Source organism: Sinohyriopsis cumingii, chromosome 3 (assembly GCF_028554795.1).
Source record: "Sinohyriopsis cumingii isolate HCF-2022 chromosome 3, ASM2855479v2, whole genome shotgun sequence".
Taxonomy (NCBI): domain Eukaryota; kingdom Metazoa; phylum Mollusca; class Bivalvia; order Unionida; family Unionidae; genus Sinohyriopsis; species Sinohyriopsis cumingii.
Genome location: NC_142963.1, coordinates 36,131,395 through 36,150,144, shown reverse-complemented (window position 1 = coordinate 36,150,144; position 18,750 = coordinate 36,131,395). Strand labels below are relative to the sequence as shown.

At 35.3% G+C, this 18,750-nt stretch overlaps 1 protein-coding gene across 1 annotated transcript in view; it reads left to right on the top strand.

The window, feature by feature from the left end:
* Positions 1-18,750, top strand: part of LOC149802685 (NACHT and WD repeat domain-containing protein 2-like) — a 58,907-nt gene that overhangs the window by 38,922 nt on the left and 1,235 nt on the right. The window contains exons 14-22 of the mRNA XM_089953821.1: positions 71-150; positions 2,519-2,698; positions 4,879-4,996; positions 6,949-7,139; positions 7,706-7,899; positions 8,534-8,696; positions 10,280-10,475; positions 16,720-16,968; positions 17,984-18,108. Coding sequence (XP_089809947.1) covers positions 71-150; positions 2,519-2,698; positions 4,879-4,996; positions 6,949-7,139; positions 7,706-7,899; positions 8,534-8,696; positions 10,280-10,475; positions 16,720-16,968; positions 17,984-18,108 — 1,496 coding nt within the window. The remainder of the gene's footprint in view (positions 1-70; positions 151-2,518; positions 2,699-4,878; positions 4,997-6,948; positions 7,140-7,705; positions 7,900-8,533; positions 8,697-10,279; positions 10,476-16,719; positions 16,969-17,983; positions 18,109-18,750) is intronic.

Sequence of the window (18,750 nt, the reverse complement as noted above, 5' to 3'; positions counted from 1 at the left end):
TTATTCAAATGTCCATGATATCGAACTAATATAGGGAGTAAACTTACGAAAGAAACAAACTTTTCTGTAGGTTCAGAGGATGGTGGACTACACGTGATCTCATTCACAACTGGATCATGGATACAAGAACTGTCTGGGCATCAAGGCAAGGTATCCCATTTATTCTCATTCCTTTATTATCAATTTTTATACCGTTGTAAATAAAAATTATCAATGTGCACTCAAATATGCTTGCCTCGTTTCCTTTTAATGAAAAAAGTTTATAACGAGTGGTATATCATTGATAAATAGTACATACTGTACATATATTTTTTTATGCAAATACATATATTTGCTCTTTGAGCAAAGATGTACTACTTACAGCTGTGTATTGACCGAGTGAATGAACTCCTCACATCCCCGAGTGTGTCCGCTACAAAATGTAGTTCTATGCCTTTTGTGGCTACTCACAATCACCTTTGCATATTGATAAGTTGATTGTTTTCTATTTTAGTTTCTATTTTACTTCACATTGATTAGATCAGTTTAATACACTCTTATGATTTAAACATGAAAGATCGTTTTAATGATAAAAGTAGAACACTACTTAACACATGGTTAGCTACGCCATTCACATGACAATTTAGCCAGTCACGTACCGGCGCATGGAAATTAATGTGGAATAGAAAGTAAGCAAAATGACGAACCAGCAAGAGGTAATTAAAATATTTTAATATATTTACAGTTGATGTAAGTCATTATTCTGCTTAAGTAACAGTACCACCGACCATAAACTCTCTCTCCTCTCTCTCTCTCTCTCTCTCTCTCTCTCTCTCTCTCTCTCTCTCTCTCATCCTTTGGTCTGTTTAATTTAACTTTTACCATCATTCATAAATACAGAGACATCGTGGGATGACACGAAGGAAAATCCTCTACGTTCGTCATTTCATAGATTTTATCCCGTATCTTGCTACGGCGGTCGAGAGAGAGAGAGAGAGAGAGAGAGAGAGAGAGACAGACAGACAGACAGACAAACAGAGAGACAGACAGAAAGAGGGGGCGGCCTTTTGAACATTTACATATTTAATTAATAATAATCGATTTTTAAACTATTTTAGTATGTTTAAGAAATAACAACAACAAAACATTAAATACATCACAGTATGTGTAACCACGTAACCGAGAAATTTACCGTATAATGTCGACATGATTTGCAACTTTATATCATTGATAAGCACTGTAGACAGATCCCAAGGAAAGTGCACACATATCGTTACGACGAACCATATTCTTGTAGTTTACCTGGAGTAATTTCTATCTCAAGGTTTTAATCCAGCCTAAATTCCTTTTCTCTCACACTCCACATTTCTGCGTAGTTTGTCCCTTATGCATGGGGTGGGAGATGAAAGCAAAAAGGGTTGTGATGCAAATGTGTACCATATTAAATTCATTTAGAAAACGGGGATTATTAATACTTTTTATCGTTATTTTCATACGTCACTTATGATTAATGTGTGGAAATTGATCATTGATCTAGAATCAACTGAAGACTCTCGCAAGAATGTTTATATAAGAGTGTTTTTGCGCCATATACCAATAGTGTATATATATATATATATATATATATATATATATATATATATATATATATATATATATATATATATATATATATATACGCTGTATCAATGGTATACCACAAGATGTATCAATTATTTATTAGAAGGAAATGAGATATACCGAGTTTCCTTTTAATGAAACATTGATACATCTTGTGGTATATCAATGATTTAGCGTACATACTATACATATATTTTATTTATATCACACACAAATACATATATTTTCCTTTAACGGAGTTAAGATTTACTACAGGCAACTGTGTATTGACCGAGTGAATGAACTCCCGAGTGTGTCCGCTACAAAATTTAGTTCTATGCCGTTTGTGACTTTTCTCAGTCATCTTTGCATACTGATTAGTTGATTGTTTCCTTTTTTGAATTTCGTTTTTTCTTCACATTGATTAAATCAATATAATATGCAATTATGTTTCAAACATGAAATATGGTTTTAATGAAGAAAGTAGAGCATTACAATACCGCTCCGGTGGCCTAGTGGTTTAGAGCGTCCGCTTCGGATGCGGGAGGTCGTGGGTTCGATCCTCGGTCGAGTCATACCAAAGACTTACAAAAATGGTATTAACAGCTGCCTCTCTTGGCGCTTAGCATTAAGAGGTTAGTGTTAGGACTGTTCGGCCTGGTGTCAAGATACTGTATTATTTATATATATATATATATATATATATATATATATATATATATATATATATATATATATATATATATATATATATATGGTATTATTATTATTGTTGTTGTCAATTAAGCTTTAACTCGTGTCAACATTTCTTTAAATCAAGAAAGCACTATCTAGAGCTGTAGAAGGTTGATAAGTGATGTGTTCATTATTTGTTTCTTTTGTAGCTAATCTTTTATCATTGCGTTTCATTGTTCTAAAAAATGTTTATCGTTCTTTCCAGATACAAAGTGTGAAAGTCTGCAGTGACTGTCACCATGCTATTGTGGCCTGTTCTTTTGGATTTGTCTATCTTTTCAACTTTCGAACCACAAAGCTAATGACCACATACAGGGGACATCACTCTGATGTAAACTCAGTTTGCCTCTCGGGTAATGAGAGGCTGATTTTTAGTGCATCCAAGGTGTGTAGGAGTAATAATGGTAACGACCAAACTCTGACTTGTTTACATCCAAATCTTCTTCATGGTTATAGTGTGCATTAAAAATATTGCTTTCAAAAAACGAACCTTGTAATGACTTCACCAGACTCGCTCCCCCCCCCCCCCCGGTCATGATTCATTCAGCAAAGGTATCGTCAGAATAAAAGTGTATTCAAGGCAGAAACACGCAGCGAATATATTTTCTATCGTTACATATGGTTTATTGAACTCTAAAGAAAGTTATATATTTGAAGCAAAACTTGGAAATTAAGAGAAAATACTCTTTCGGTTTTGTCATATAAATTTTGATGTAAGAATGTAAGATCTGTTTTCTTTTTTCTTCTCTTTTTGTAATTATACTTGCACTTGAACGAAAGTTTCGTATATATCGATATCAAGAGGTGTTACCGTAAGGTACATTGCCTTTATACTTACTGAAACGTCCAATAATCATCAATATTCAGCAATAGGAAAACGTCCAATAATTATAGGTTACTGCATTTGTATGGGAAAATATGAACGAGTTTTGGGATGGAATACTGCACGACCTTGGGAGTGAAGTATATCCTTCCGACAATACGAGTTCATATTTTCCCATACAAATGCAGTAACCTTTTTATTATATGCTCATTTTTTTATTCTACAAAAGGTTTAATTATATAAATAAAATACACTACAAGAAACAACGTAAATGAATGAATGCCGTATTCCAAACTAAATACTCAAGCGCAGATTTGTCATTACACAATGACATCATTATTAATGCGCACATAACTCCGCCCAGATAAATTTGAACTTAGTCGCGCGTTCGACATAACTTTCGAAAGAAAATGGCGTGTGTAGTTAAAATCGAAATTTGCAGTCATATTGTGAATGAATACGCATTGCAACAACTTTTCCATTTGATCTGGAATGAATATTTTTTGGTATTTTGTTTCGATTCGACGAACGTTTGTGATTTTGGACTGGATTCATCTGTGCAAATTATACATAAAATACATCGGATTGATGTTGCGCGGGAGAAGCGTGTTTACATCTGCAAATGTGTTTCTGTTTCTGTCATTGACTGTTTGAAATCATAATGTGGGAAAAATATGAAGTCTTTCAATTGCAATTATCAAAAAGACGCTATGGAATTTAATGCTTATTTCATTTTGAGTGCAGTAAGGAGGATGCAAATTGCACTTATCATCGTAATTACAGCACAATTTCGAAATGTGTAATCTAGATTGAAAACCTATGACATGGCTCATGTAATTCGGATTTGCAGAATTAAGAAAATACATTTTGAGGAAATTCAGGATGTAAAACTGTAAGTATATTTTATTTTGCCATTCTTATCACCAGCTAAAGAAGAGAGTATATGACTTGTCACTTGTATGTTATTTGCAAGGACCTTATCTTCTGTCTGTTATATAATGTGGCTAGCCTAAATCCGTAACATCGTATCAACGCGGAATGTGCCAAAACAGCTGGGGTTTTTTGCAGTCCACGAAACATGTTTTAGTTCATTCAGAAACAAATTTAAACAACCACAACGTAAAGGGCCTCTTACGCGAGTGTACATGATTTGTGTACAAATCAAAAGTGCTGGCGTGTGCGTACATTGTTTGTTTACAATATAAAGTAGTTCCTTTATGCACGTGAATGCTATATGTGTATTGTCGCGCGAGTTCAGTATCGGGTAATATTGAACGATTCTGACAATGTAGAGTTAACGGGGAAAAAATGAGCATATAATAATCATTAATATTCAGCAATGGTGAAGTTTCCAATAGTCAGTAACATTTAGCAAATAGGAAAGTGTCCGATATTCAGCAAACAGTAAAGCGTCCATTATTCAATAATATTCGGTAAATAGTATCGTGTCCAATCTTTAATAATATTCAGCAAATAATAAAGTGTCCATTATTCTGCAAATAGTAAAGTGTCCAATATTCAATAATATTCCGCAAACAGTAAAGTGTCCAATATTCAGCAATACTCAGGAAATAGTAACGTGTCTGATATTCAGTAATATTCAGGAAATAGTAGTGTCCAATATTCAGCAAATAATAGTGTCCATTTTTCAGCAAATAGTAAAGTGTCCAATTTCCAGTAATATTCAGCTAATGGTAAAGTGTCCATTATTCATTAATGTCCAGGAAATTTATCTATTTAAGGAGGAAGTAATAGTGTGGAGCCTGATAAAGCGGTGTGCGGCAGATCTTCAGATGGATTACCATAGTGGGCCAATAAGTTGTCTGGCTATAACTAAGGACAATAAACAAGTCATATCTGGTAATTACAGACCTATTTTAAAAAAATGCAATATTAATAGTGGTCAGTATGATATTAATATAATTAAACTGTTTGCAGTTTCTTATTTTCATATGCCAATTTTTGTTTACCATAATAGAGACTAAGATCAAGACAAATAAAGAATATGAGGTGCAAGTGCATGGTAGATAAATCAATGGCAAACTAAATTTTCTGAAAGTGTCCACTTATCTTCTTTGTATTTTTGCATTTGGTGTAATATCAGTGCGAATGAACCCAAAAGATATCAAATTCAAATTTTAAAGGAAAATAGGGTAGTACAAGTGAAACTGTAAATGCAAGAACTTTTAAAGAAGTGTTAAAATTAGCAATAAATAGAAACAAGAAATATCAGCTTATCTAAATTGCAATTATTTGGCATTAATATACATGCGCACAGAGCCTTAACTCTAGGTACGATTTCTCCTTGAACCTCAACGTACTTTGTTTTACCTTTTTTTCACTCTTTTGCAAGATAAATTATACTTTATACTTTTCTTTTCCTGTAGTTCACATACGGATGTCTGCACTATTTAAATATTTCAAATCATCGATATTTTTATATGTAATGACACCGTTAAAATATATGCCATCTTCCAGCTACGTAACCTATGAACCAGTTCAAGCTAAAGAGAAATAAAAGCATTAGTTTTTTAACTGCTTGTCAACCCAAAGTGGCATTATTTTGAACTTGCTTGTGAATATCAATTGGTGTAGTCCTTTTGGACTAATCATTAATACAAATGGCAGTATCCTGAACTTGATTGTGAATATTAATTAGTGTAGTCCTTTTGGACTAATCCTCAGCGCAAAAGGCAGTATCTTGAACTTGCTTTTGAATATTAATAGGTGTTGTCCGTTTAGACTAATTGTCAATACACGTATCACTATCTTGAATTTGGTTGTAAATATTAGTTGATGAAGTCTTTTTGAAATACTGGTCAACCCAAATGGCAGTATTTTGAACACGCTTGTGAATATTTGATTTTAAATATTACCATATGTTTAACCTAAACTTTTACCGTTTTCATTGTCTTCGCAACCATCATGTAAACCATGATTCAGATAGGCATCCTAATCCAGACATTAGGTACAATAGGCATCTTATTTCAGAAATTAGATACAATAAGCATTATATTTCGGGCATTAGGTACAATAGGCATGCCATTCCAGACATTAGGGACCATAGGAATCTCACTCCAGACATTAGATACAATAAGCATTCTATTTCAGACATTAGGTAAAATAGGCATCCAATTCCAGAAATTATGTACAATAGGCATCCTAATCCAGACATTAGGTACAATATGCATTCTATTTCAGACATTAGGTACAATAGGCATCCAATTCCAGACATTAGGTACAATAGGCATCCTATTCTAGACTTTAGGTACAATAATATTATCAAGCTGGACACGAAACCCTATATTTCATATTTCAGATTGGATTCGAATTTGTTAAGTTACCATATGCATTCAGCCTTTTTTAAAATAAAACATTCTGGATTTCATTCATAAGTTTTATCAATCAAAATCATTTTTAACTTTTATGTTTATTTTATATTTGCCGTTTATATCATACAATCAAATATAACAAATGGAAAAAAGCACATTCTTGTATAAATATGCATATATGATAAAACACACACAACATGCATTGATAATACATCATCCCATATACATACACGCACAAAATATACTACAGTCTCAACAGTTCTTTAAAAACATTTATCAAATTTTCCAACTCAAAATAGTGCACTCTTCTCCAGCTCTTGTAAAAATAATATATTCTAAGTTACGTAATATTTATTATATTTTTAAATTTTCAGTTAAAATTTGTCCATTTTAGGAGAGAAATATTTAAGAAAATATGTACCTTCTTACCTCGTGATTTTTCTAAGTTTGTATAAACTCTGCGTGCGCAATTTACTCCAGGAAGTGTGGATGGTTTGCTGAAAACGTGGAATCTTGACGTCGGTGATTTTGCCGATAATTTAATTGGCCACAGTGGACCAATTACTTGTGTTGCTGTTGCTCCTGACAACACTTTTGTGGTATCAGGATCACGTGATAAAACCCTGAGAGTCTGGAATCTTATTTTAGCCAAAGCCATCAATATATACAGGGTAAGTAATGTAACTGCCAGGATCGTTTGTGTTTCAGCGGAAGAGTAAAACACAGAAATAATTCTTGGAATGGGAATAAATTTTAAATTTTAAATTTAATTTCTAATGCGCTTTAAATTAGTGAATCAAAATCTTGGCTGTGTGCATTGGAGGATGTGACATTTGTGGGACAATGCATGATAAAGTGAGAAAAGAAAACTTTCAAGTATGTTTCTGATTGTATTCCTATAGAACAAGTAATTATAATGTAATATTTCACCGTCAGCATTGGTATTCATTTCCTGTAAAGGCAATTAATTTCCATATTTAAAATACTAGTAGGTTAGAAGTGTACAATAAATCACTCATATTTGTGCCATGATGAAAAGTTAGGGATTTTTCAGTTGTTTTGTTTGTTCTTTTTGTTTTGTTTATTGTTTTCCAATATATAACCGTCTGCGTGGATTCGAGCATGGGGCACAGCCAATGTGAGTATATATATTAAATTGTTTAAATTCTCACTTACCAGCAAGGATTTAAATAGGATTATTTCATTTAGCTTTAATTTCCCCATTATACGATTTCAGAATCACGAGTACGAATTAAGTAATGTGTACGTACTGTCAGAAAGCAAGCTGGTGCTCTCCATTGACGTGAATCAGACGCTACACGTGTGGCGTGCGGATGACGCACAAAGTATACACGTTTATTCCACTGCCTTCCACATCCACACAGTTTCTCCAGACAATCGATACATCATTTCAGGAGTCGGGGATAAAAGGTAGGTAATTATTTTTTTTTTAAATAATGCAAATTATTAGAATTTGCGTCTTTGGTTTACAGACGTATGTAATGTTGAGATACTTATAAAATATAATTTTGGTAAATAAGGAAAGAAACTCAAGGAAACCATAAAAATAAAATTTAAAAAAAATTAATATAACCAAATCCCACATAGATTTAGACGAACAAGTAGATTTTTTCGTAAAATAACGATTTTGAATTGAGCAATGTATTTTCAGAAAAGGTGTCAAAACAGAATAGATATACTGGCATCTTGACTGGGGGTTAATTTAATAAAATATGTAATTCTTTGATGAGCGAGTAAAATAGAGGCAATGTGATTTTTAATAATGTAAAACCCATCCAGCCTTGGAGTTGATAATAAATAATCCTTTTCAATGAGCACACATCAGTTAATATAAACATTATGATCTGTACTTTATCATGATACAACATTTATTTGTTAAAATAGTTATTAATCATTCTGGCTTCATTCAATGCTGTCAGTTGTTTATAATACTTTGGAAATATGATGAAACAAATAATTATATTCGCTGTTCCTTCGCGCATGATTATAAAACGTCTCAGAATGATTTATCCATATTATTATACAAGCATCATGTATATTCTAGTGTTCGAATCTGGAAACTATTGCACGGGCTTGACGTTAAGGTGGCAAGTCATTCGGAGAATATCACGTTTATTACTTGCACACAGGATAGCAAATATCTGGTGACAGGGTCAGAGGATAAGTCACTCAAAATCTGGGAGCTTGAAACTGGAAAGCTGACTCAGGTTAGTGTCAAACTATACAGCTGGGGTGTGTGTGGATATGTGTGTGTGTGTGTGTGTGATTTTAACGTAGCTTTTCTTTAATAAAAAATCAGTCATATCGTTACGATGTCTGCAGTGTGTCAGTTTACAGTGATGTCTAGCACTGGGACATCCTGCCGCAGTCATCATGTCCCACCCAGTGACATTATCCTGACACCGGGCTGACTAGTCCTAACACTAACCTCTTAATGCTGAGCTCCAAGCGAGGCAGCTGCTAATACCATTTTTATAAGTCTTTGTTATGACTCGGCCGGGTGCGAACCCGCAACCTCCCGAGCCGGACGCTCTAACCACTTAGGCCAGCGGAGTGGTCTCACCGTAGGCCGATAAATATGCCCCTCACCCGTGATGATATTGTCTGGTGGTTTAAGGGTTGATATCACCTGTTCATTAAAACATTCAAAAATCGGCAGATAATTTTGGCTGTACACATCAGTGTACATTTTAAACATTTACTGGTATTTCTCGCGACTATGGAGCTACCTTCGGCTAAAGGGTTCTTTTGGTTGCATGTATATTATATTTCTGGAGCAAATCCTATGTTTGATGACTTGTAAATCGACGTGGAATAGCACAACCCTCCATTCTGTGTCCATTTTGAATTTCGCGCCACATATGCCAATTACCGGTATGTGTCTAACGTTTACGTAAGTTTGTTACGGAAAGATTTGCATGCAGCAAAATTTCACATTTTAATGAACAGGTGCCATTAGACACAGATATCGTCCATCAGTATCGGCACATATTTGGGGGTGGGTGTTGATTTATCGGATTAGTCACACCGTTGATGTAAATATCACTGAAATATTGAAATAATTGTGATTATGTGGCATTGTTGGAAACCCCTGCGTTTTTCTAAGTATTAGGTATTGTAATCATCAATAAAGGGACATGTAAGGTCATGTCTATGGGTCAAATCTTGAAGGCATATAAAAAATTTTTCGTGTTGAGTAAAAGGACATTACACAACTGAATATTTAAGGCCCAAAAAATTCACGAAATTACTGCACATTTACATTTACTTGTATATATGCAAAAGTTTACCCTACTCCACAGCAACGCCACCTGGGGATATATAAAACTTCAATTAACTATTATGCACATGTGCAGACAAATACGTCTTAGTCACATTCGTTTGTTTGAAGTCCTTATTTCAAAAGATATAAAAATAGTTGATTGACATTCCGCACGCGTGCAAAGAAGAACATTGTTGCATTAATCCCCTCCTTTTCTTAGAAAAACGCAGGATTGTTACAACTTTTGATTGGTTTCCTTTTTACTCGTAGTAAATATTACAAAGTTATATTGTAATGTCACTGAAAACAAAAAGTACAGCCAAGTTTTTTTCCCCAAAATCATAAAAAGACTTGCTATCAATATAACAATATTCAAACGTAGATAAATAATAACCAGTTTGGCACAATAATCTTCTTTACTGTTACGCCACAAGAGCTATAAATTACTAGGTAACTGAGTTGATCAAAGAAACTCAGCAAAGCAACGTTAAGATCGAAATTAATGTTTTAATTTATTTTAATTATTAGGTTTTGGTAGAACATGGTTCGGCTGTTAGGTGTATAACTGTAACAAGTGACAACGTCAACGTCATTTCCGGTGGAGACGATAGCATGATCATGGTATGGAACTTCTATCTGGGCTCACTCGACAGAAAACTAGTCGGACACAACCAGTCTATCTCAAATCTCAGATTGACGTCAGATGAAAGTATCCTCGTTTCAGGTAAGTTGATTGAGACTGTGATACATGCTCTCTTTTTGAATATCTTCCCGTTATCCTATTCGTCACTAAAAACATTGTAAAAATATTTGTGGGACACGACACAATTACAGACTAAGGTGAGTTTCCTGACTTCGAAGTCTTTTAGTATTCAGCTATTGCTGTCCATTTCCAAGATAGAGCGTGATGCTCATAAAACTAGATTGGGGATGGTGTCCCTTTGGGTCCTAATTAGTCACCACAGACTCTATCCCCGATGAACTGGCAAGCAAGCTACATACAATGGGCAACCAGTGGATGATTAGCATTAATAGTCCACGAAAGTGAAGATTTTTTTAACTCGACTTTTATTGTGTGTAAATCCGCAACCGCATGGTTCCTTACTTGTGCACGGAGTTGCCGGTGATTTTCCATTTCCGCCATCACTGTCTCGAATTCGACCGCGCTAATTATTTTATCCTCGATAGCCACTGAATACAGTTTACAAATCGTGTTGAAACTGTTTTGTGTAGCTGCAAGTTGCTGCTGTGAATAGGAACGTACTCGTGAATGTAACCGTATCAAATTTAAGTTGCTAGGACCATCAGAGACACTATCAATATAGCCCCTACAATAATTCCGATTGGTGCTCTAGTACAATTGTTGCTGATGGAGGCAGAGTAAACTCTTCGCTTTGAGGTGCACGTGCTACATGTTTTAGTTGTTCTGATATCTACGTTGTTCCTTCTACATACCTTGCAGATCATCCTCTGTAAAAAAAACAAATCATTCAATGTCGGGGTCGGGGTCTCTAGGAAGTTGTTGTGGTTCCAATTGTATCTATATCTGAGGTACGAACCATGTCCTATATTCTCTCCATAAATGTTCACCTTCTTCAGTTCTTCCACCCATAAATGAATTAAACGTTTGTATAAAAAAGATGACCTCCCTCCGCCTCATGCCAGTAAACGCTCAGAATACCATTTTAGGCCAGTCAATGTTCATATACTTATCATGTGTTTTTGATGGCATTTGTACCAAGTACTCTTTCCAGTTTCTCGTAAGAGCAATATATACATGATGCTTGAAGATAATCTGGTGAATATCTTTTTTAAAGTATTGAACTGGTGTTTGCATCTCTGACTAATAATTTGGTGGCACGTGCGTATTTTTCAACTGTCTTTTTAACGTCTTCATCAAGTAAACGGTGTCTTTTGCAAGTACACTGAAGGTTTTTTTCAATTTCACCAATGTCTTCTTTGACTTACCAAATCGCCTGTGATAGATATCCAATAGTCTTTGTCATCCCAAGTGTGGTCGGACACACGCCAAGTCCAATTAATATTTCCAAAGCCTTATGCATCAATGCCATGAATCATCAGCATGTTACACTTGTCACGGAACATTTTAGTCCCATGTAAGTACCGTTGAGTCAAATAGATTACATAGGTGTTTTTGTGCCGACCTCGCGAAAATATTTGCGCGGGATTTAGTTGGTCCTCGTCATACACTACAATGATAGGTGCTTCACCGATGGTGGAAAAGAAATCGAATGGTGGCGTTGCCACTCTTGTCACTAAACGTTTTTTGAAAATCTTTTAAAACATAATAACACGGTGGATGATCAGCCGATGGCACAATCACGTACAACTTTAGCCATCGTAAAATCATATTCAACAACAGTTGAGTTTTTTTTTCTGATCCAACAGGGCCAATGATCAATTCACGGACTGAGTTTGGAAATATATCATCATGCTTGGATGGTTTGTGTGTTACCTGCGCAGAAAAGTCGATGACGGTGAAATCTTTGATTTTATTTTACTCTTTGTTTTTGTTAAAAGTCTCTGTGAATTTCCTTTTTGTCATGCCATTATATAATTGTATGTTGTATAATACAATTATGTATTCATATTGTGTATGATGTCGCGAAAAACACGTACCGCAAATCCAACTCGAGTTCACACACGTAATAGACGAGCTGAGATTACTGTAATTTGTGTTCGATGTGGAGAAAAGATGTTCGCGTTTATTAGATCTTCAAGGTCTATCGTTGGAACTAAAAGTTCCGGGTTTTAAAAACAAAGTTGGGGTGATATCGCTCCTACATTAAAAACGCTACCTGAACACCATGGAGCAAATATCCCGGTAAAACAATCTCTGGATACAATTATTGTGGGTCTGGAACACGGCTATATATACGACTTGATTCTAGCAACTAACCAAAACATGATGAAGCACCTGTGAATAGTAACGATAAGTGTTTCCTGCAATACCTTGCTTATAAAGTATCAAACGATATTCATGCTTGTCAACATGCCGATGTCGAGCTCATTCATACCTTGAATGCAATTGCAGGACCACGTGCTGATAGATCATAAAAGAATGTATGAAGGAATAGATTGCTCAGAGAGGTTCTGCCTCTCGTGAGCAAACGTCCACTTATTAAAAGTTATTATTATATTGATACAAACAATCACTGGGTATTGGAGATGTGACGCCGCTTTGAAAACGAAAGCAAGTGCGACAAAGGTCACTCATGGTGCTGCTCGAACATGGTTGGCCACACAAGTGTTGTGGCGAATTCACTTACCAGTGAATCAATGCGGATTCATTTTCGCAGATTCTCCATGGTTTTGATGAAAATGAGCATTGTTCACAAGTTTGAAAAAGTCCTCTTCAAACTCATGTGTGGCCTTTGTTCTCAGATCCGTATTCATTTGTATATTCGGTGCCATCGAAGTATGGATACACACTTTTTTCGTTAACAAAGCTGTATTGGTTGTACAATGCCTGCGACTAATTGCGAAGTTTTCTGTCGCTATATTTCTCCTTAACGTGTCCCAGGAAGAAAGCAGAAACTGTAAAGAAACAATTAACTGTAATTGTCCGAGCCTAAACGTTATATATTTTTTCCATGTTGTTCTGGAATACACTTATTTGTTGATTTTGACGCAGTGCTACTTTTTGCATCATTAAGTGTCCAACATACCTAAGCAAGTTACGAAACACTACAGAGGTTATTGTTTGCGTAGGTAAATTTTCAACTGCAGATTACAAAGTTGTGTGCGGCTCCTCTGTACGCGCCAGTTATGTGGCAATGGTCGCGATCTTTGGCCTTAATCCCAAAGAGGCCATCACAGATCCAGCAATGAGTGGCTGAAAAAAAGTCACAAATGTTATCTTGCAGGTAATAATCATGACTGCTGGTGAATAGAGCTGTTGTCGAATCCATTTTGCTGTAATCTCAAGCGATTTAGGAACACCTCAACTGAGTCCTTACCAAGATACCGCATTAGTGGTTCAGTTTGCCCGTCACGCCTAATTACTACATAACAAAATCAAAATGGTGGTTGGTCAGCGATTTGTATTATTTGGTTCTTATTGGACGCGTTCTTTCACTTCAACGTTGAAACATTCCAAATTCGCGTAAACAATATAAGGAACATTCGTCTTTCATTGCATCATAGTGAATTTGAGATTGTTTTTGCATTGCTTATTGTCCGCTAAAGTTTTTCACAAATCCCAACACAGTAAAAGTCATGGTTGGTATGCAGCTGTTGGGTGTTCAATACATGCATGTAACGTCTGCATATTTCTTACCGTGATGCTTGCTTTGCCAGTTAAGCAAGCGATCAACGTTGTGCGATACCGACTCTGATTTTTTTTATGTCATTCAGAGGCAAGAAATCAAACTGGGATCGTCCATGTTGTCGATGTTGGGATAGTGCAAACGGGTTAGGCCTTTCTCCCAAGTTAACACATTAACAGCAATACCTGTGTTAAATGTTTCAAATTTTTTTAGTGTGCATTTGGTAACCTGCACGGGATATTCAATAGCAACAAAGTTGAGTTCACCCAGCCATTGACAGTATGTTCGAAACAGGTCTTATTTATCACTAACTGGTTATGGCGCCGACAAAATTAGCCATTCAAAACATATATAAGCTGTCTTTACGTTTATATCTGACCTTGGTGTAGCCCACAATGGAGCTGTTATGTAACTGGATGATATAGTGAAATAAGGTCCTCGACTTTATCACATCTTTTATGAGTCCACCCCAATCCTACAATGGTGTTTTTATCCAACGTCTCAATAATCTTGTCAATACATTTATCAATTTCTTCATTGATGGCGCTGGTGATGCTATGGCTCAGGATTGTACGTGCACACCTGTAAATCCACAGTGTAGTAGTTTTAAGTCCATCGTTGTAGTGATTGAGCGGTATAGCCAGATGCGCATTAAGGACAATATCTGCTTTATCTCCAGAGCGGCCGAAGTTTTGTAACATCGATATGATTCCATGGATCATTTTAGCAGTTGTCCAGCATCTTGACATGGTTTGTATGTGGGTGGGATAATTGCCACGTGATTTCCTAATTCACCACTACCCGTATGATATTCGAATTCATATGCTTGTGATTGCTGACTTTTGCACGTACATACTTAGCAGCTTCAGTCACAATAGCAGATGCAATACGTTTTTGTTCATCCAATGATGGTTTTGTATTTCAGTTTTTCTTGCATCTCTTGGTACTGGTTTTTTAAGCATGCATGAATATTGTTTAAGTTTCTATTCCGCTGCTGCTGTTGCAACAACTGGTGTTGGAGCAGGCTGATTCAATACAGGTATAGATCTCAGTAGATCAATTATGTCAACTTTTGCATGCAACGTGGTATTCGAATTCCATGCTGGTGTGTGATTTGCTTTTCTTTGACACAACAACCAGTCTAGTGGAAAACAAACTCCATATAAACATCTACTCAAAACCAACTGATAAACACAAGTATATGTGCACTGTTCATTTGCAGTTTATTGCATATATATATATATATATATATATATATATATATATATATATATATATATATATATATATATATATATAGTTTTTATATATTTGGCAAATCCACATCGCTATGTTAACAACCTTCTCCCATTTATTCAACCAGAATTAGTATGGATATTTACCGCTATTTTCCCTCCTCTTCCGCATCAAATGGTACACTGATTTCAAGGCTATGTGGATAGAGAACTTTACTGAGTTCATTACGCGACTGTATGGTAACTCGAAATTTTAAATCAAGCTCTATCAGAAAAATAGGCTCTTTCTATTTGGTATCGGTAGCAAACGTTTGCCAACGTAGATATAAGTTCATCTGCAAACGCGGGTAAATTAAATTACAAAAACAATGGACAATGAAAAATATATATCTTTGGATATAAAAAAGCCCAAACATATGCGAAGAAATTCCAACAGAACATGTTGTAAGACTGTATGAATGCCATGCTTTTTCTGTCTTTTCTCCAGTAACTTAGTCGTGTCACATGGTACGAAAGATGGCTTTAGGAAGTGTAACAGTATAACGTCGATTATCCCACCACGCCCGTGTAGATTCGTCCAGGTAATTGAATTCTGGAGTAAAAGTTGAACTGCGAATGAACGTATTTAAATTAAATTGATGAAAAGTCGTACATTTGACTTTATGTACCTGTAATTAAGTAAACATTAATGTTTCAAAGACATTTTAAGTTTTAAACAGAGAAAAAGGAGAAACAGTACAATATTAGTTTAATTAAATACGTCCCATTAGAGATTAAGTCGGGTTATCTATGATGGAATGATAACGTATTCGTTTTATATGATCTTGTGAACACAAATGTCAAATGGATTTGATCAAGGTAAACTAGGCTGACATGGATTCTGTTCACATATGTACCGGAGGTGACGAATTTATATTACCTGCTAAGTCACCATTGATCATTTGTCCACATTTAATTGCATAGGTTTGGACTTCATATTGCCTTTGATGAGACCATTCCAACTCTTTAATCATCCTGGGTTAGTTGGAATTTCTGTATGACACATTATATTTGGACGTAGCCACGCTTTCTTTCTTTGTATATCCCTCTCTCCGATCTTCTCCTCTATAATGTTATTAGTTATGCAAAATGCAATTAAACTTATACTTGTCATTGATTATTTTACGATTGCTTTTGTTTCTGATTTATGTTGATCTGTTCTATTTTGGTGTCTAGATCGTCAAACTTAGCTTCGTTTCTAGATACATGGATATTGTAATAAATACAAATTCGGGGGGATACGGTAGTAGTCAGTGCGAGTGAATAATCTGGATAAATGACGTCCGGATAATTGATATTCTACCATTTATTCATTTTAGATTTTGTACAGTGAATCATTATTTTCTTTTCTTTCAGCATTTAATTTTCTTACACTTGTTAAATTGAACATTTTCATTTCTTTCAGCCTCGATGGACAACACAATTCGAGCTTGGGATTACACCAGAGGCAATCAGATAGCTATGTTCAACATGCATGGCGTGATCCTTGATTTTGTTATGTCCAACACAGCACACCGTATTATTGTACAGCTGGCAAATATTAACAAGTTGGCCACACTGTGTCTACATAATACACCGGCCACTGAGAAAGATAAACTCAACGGTAATGTCCAATTACTAAAGACGTGTGATGACATGAATGATAATACATCAGGTAATAATAACATAACACACCAAAATATATTTCGGTAGAACAAAGTACGGTATAACATAGCATATAATTGCATGGCACACCATTGGATAGCATAGAAAAATGTCAAGTATAGCATAGTATTAGGTGTTGATATATAAGTTCTGCTTCTGACCAATCGTTGAGAAGATTTTCATTTTCACCGTATGCAAAACAGGTCAACAATATGAATATATTTTGAAAATCTCCATACCATTACATAAGTTCTCAACATGGGACACGTGTTCATGGTGCTTTTTTCTCTCAAAAGTATCAATTTACATTTCATCAGATGAGAAATTTCAAATATTGCGATCGATTTTAATTGTTATTATCTTATATAGCGTTTAAACTGAAGCGTGATAACATTGACAATGCTAACATAAATGGCTAAATCCGGTATTTATTTTGTATATTTAGATTTATTCCAATAAATATATACAACACAAGCTGAAGTTCTAACTCTTTTATCTATCCGCTCTCTATCAATGCTGGTATCTTCATGATTTTTCTATTTTTCTTTTTCTTGATTTACAAGTATACAGTAACATGTTCCTGTTGAAAACGCTTAGTTTTTGTATGCCATTATTACAGCGTTGTATGTGTAATTTACAAGTATACAGTAACACGTTCCTACTGAAAACGCTTAGTTTCTGTATGCCATTATTACAATGTTGTATGTGTAATTTGCTTCAAATACCTAATTAACATGTTTCAATATTTGCAATAGTATGCCTTCATTATTCAAAGGAACCTCAGTATATAAGTAAATATTGTTGTTAAGGTGAGAGTTTCAAATTGTTACATATTATGTACTTTCTACGATGACTTCTGCAAATAAATACTGTTTAAATCCAATTCTGTTATAAGTGAATAACGTTTCACGCTTTCCGTCTGTAATAAGAAAAATTATACATTTTGCATTCTTAATGTATAATCGAAAGTTTCCACCTTGCGTATTATTATAAAGATGAAATATTTAATTGCTTATCTTTAATAGAAAAATCACCAACATTGCCCATCAAACCGAAACCACCGATGACACATCGCGTGTCTGCAGTCTATCCTTTGCCAGCTCGCCGCCGCCGATATTCGTCTGAATCGAGTGATCCCCAGATTATTCAAGTGGGTAACACACATTTCCAATACATGTAGATATACTTGCTTGTTTATTTTTCTTGACTATCTGCCAAACTACTTTCACATACATACAAATCTACATTACATACATACATACATACATACATACATACATACATACATACATACCATACCATACACACACACACACACACACACACACACACACATCGGGGCCCTGAGTGGCCGAGTGGTCTAAAGCGCTTTCCGTTACGGATCACTGCCATCTCACCTCTGTCTGCGTGGGTTCGAGTCTAGGATTCGGCCAATGTGGGTATGTGAGAAAGCCTGCCAGTAGCTTCTCGTGGGTCGGTGGTTCTTCCCGGGGTTTTCTCCCTCCACCATTAATACTTTCCGCCATGCATAGCCTATCGTGTGCTGAAAAATGGCATTAAACCCAACAACAACATACATACATGCATGTATGCATACATACATACATACATACATACATACATACATACATACATACATACATACATACATACATATGACAAATATATGAAAATAAAACGGATGATAGCTAACAATGATCGATATAGAAGGAACTTACGTTTTTATCGAAAAAATAAAAATGGCGTTGTGTAATAGCTAAAACTGGCTTGTCACACTATACAGTAATACCTC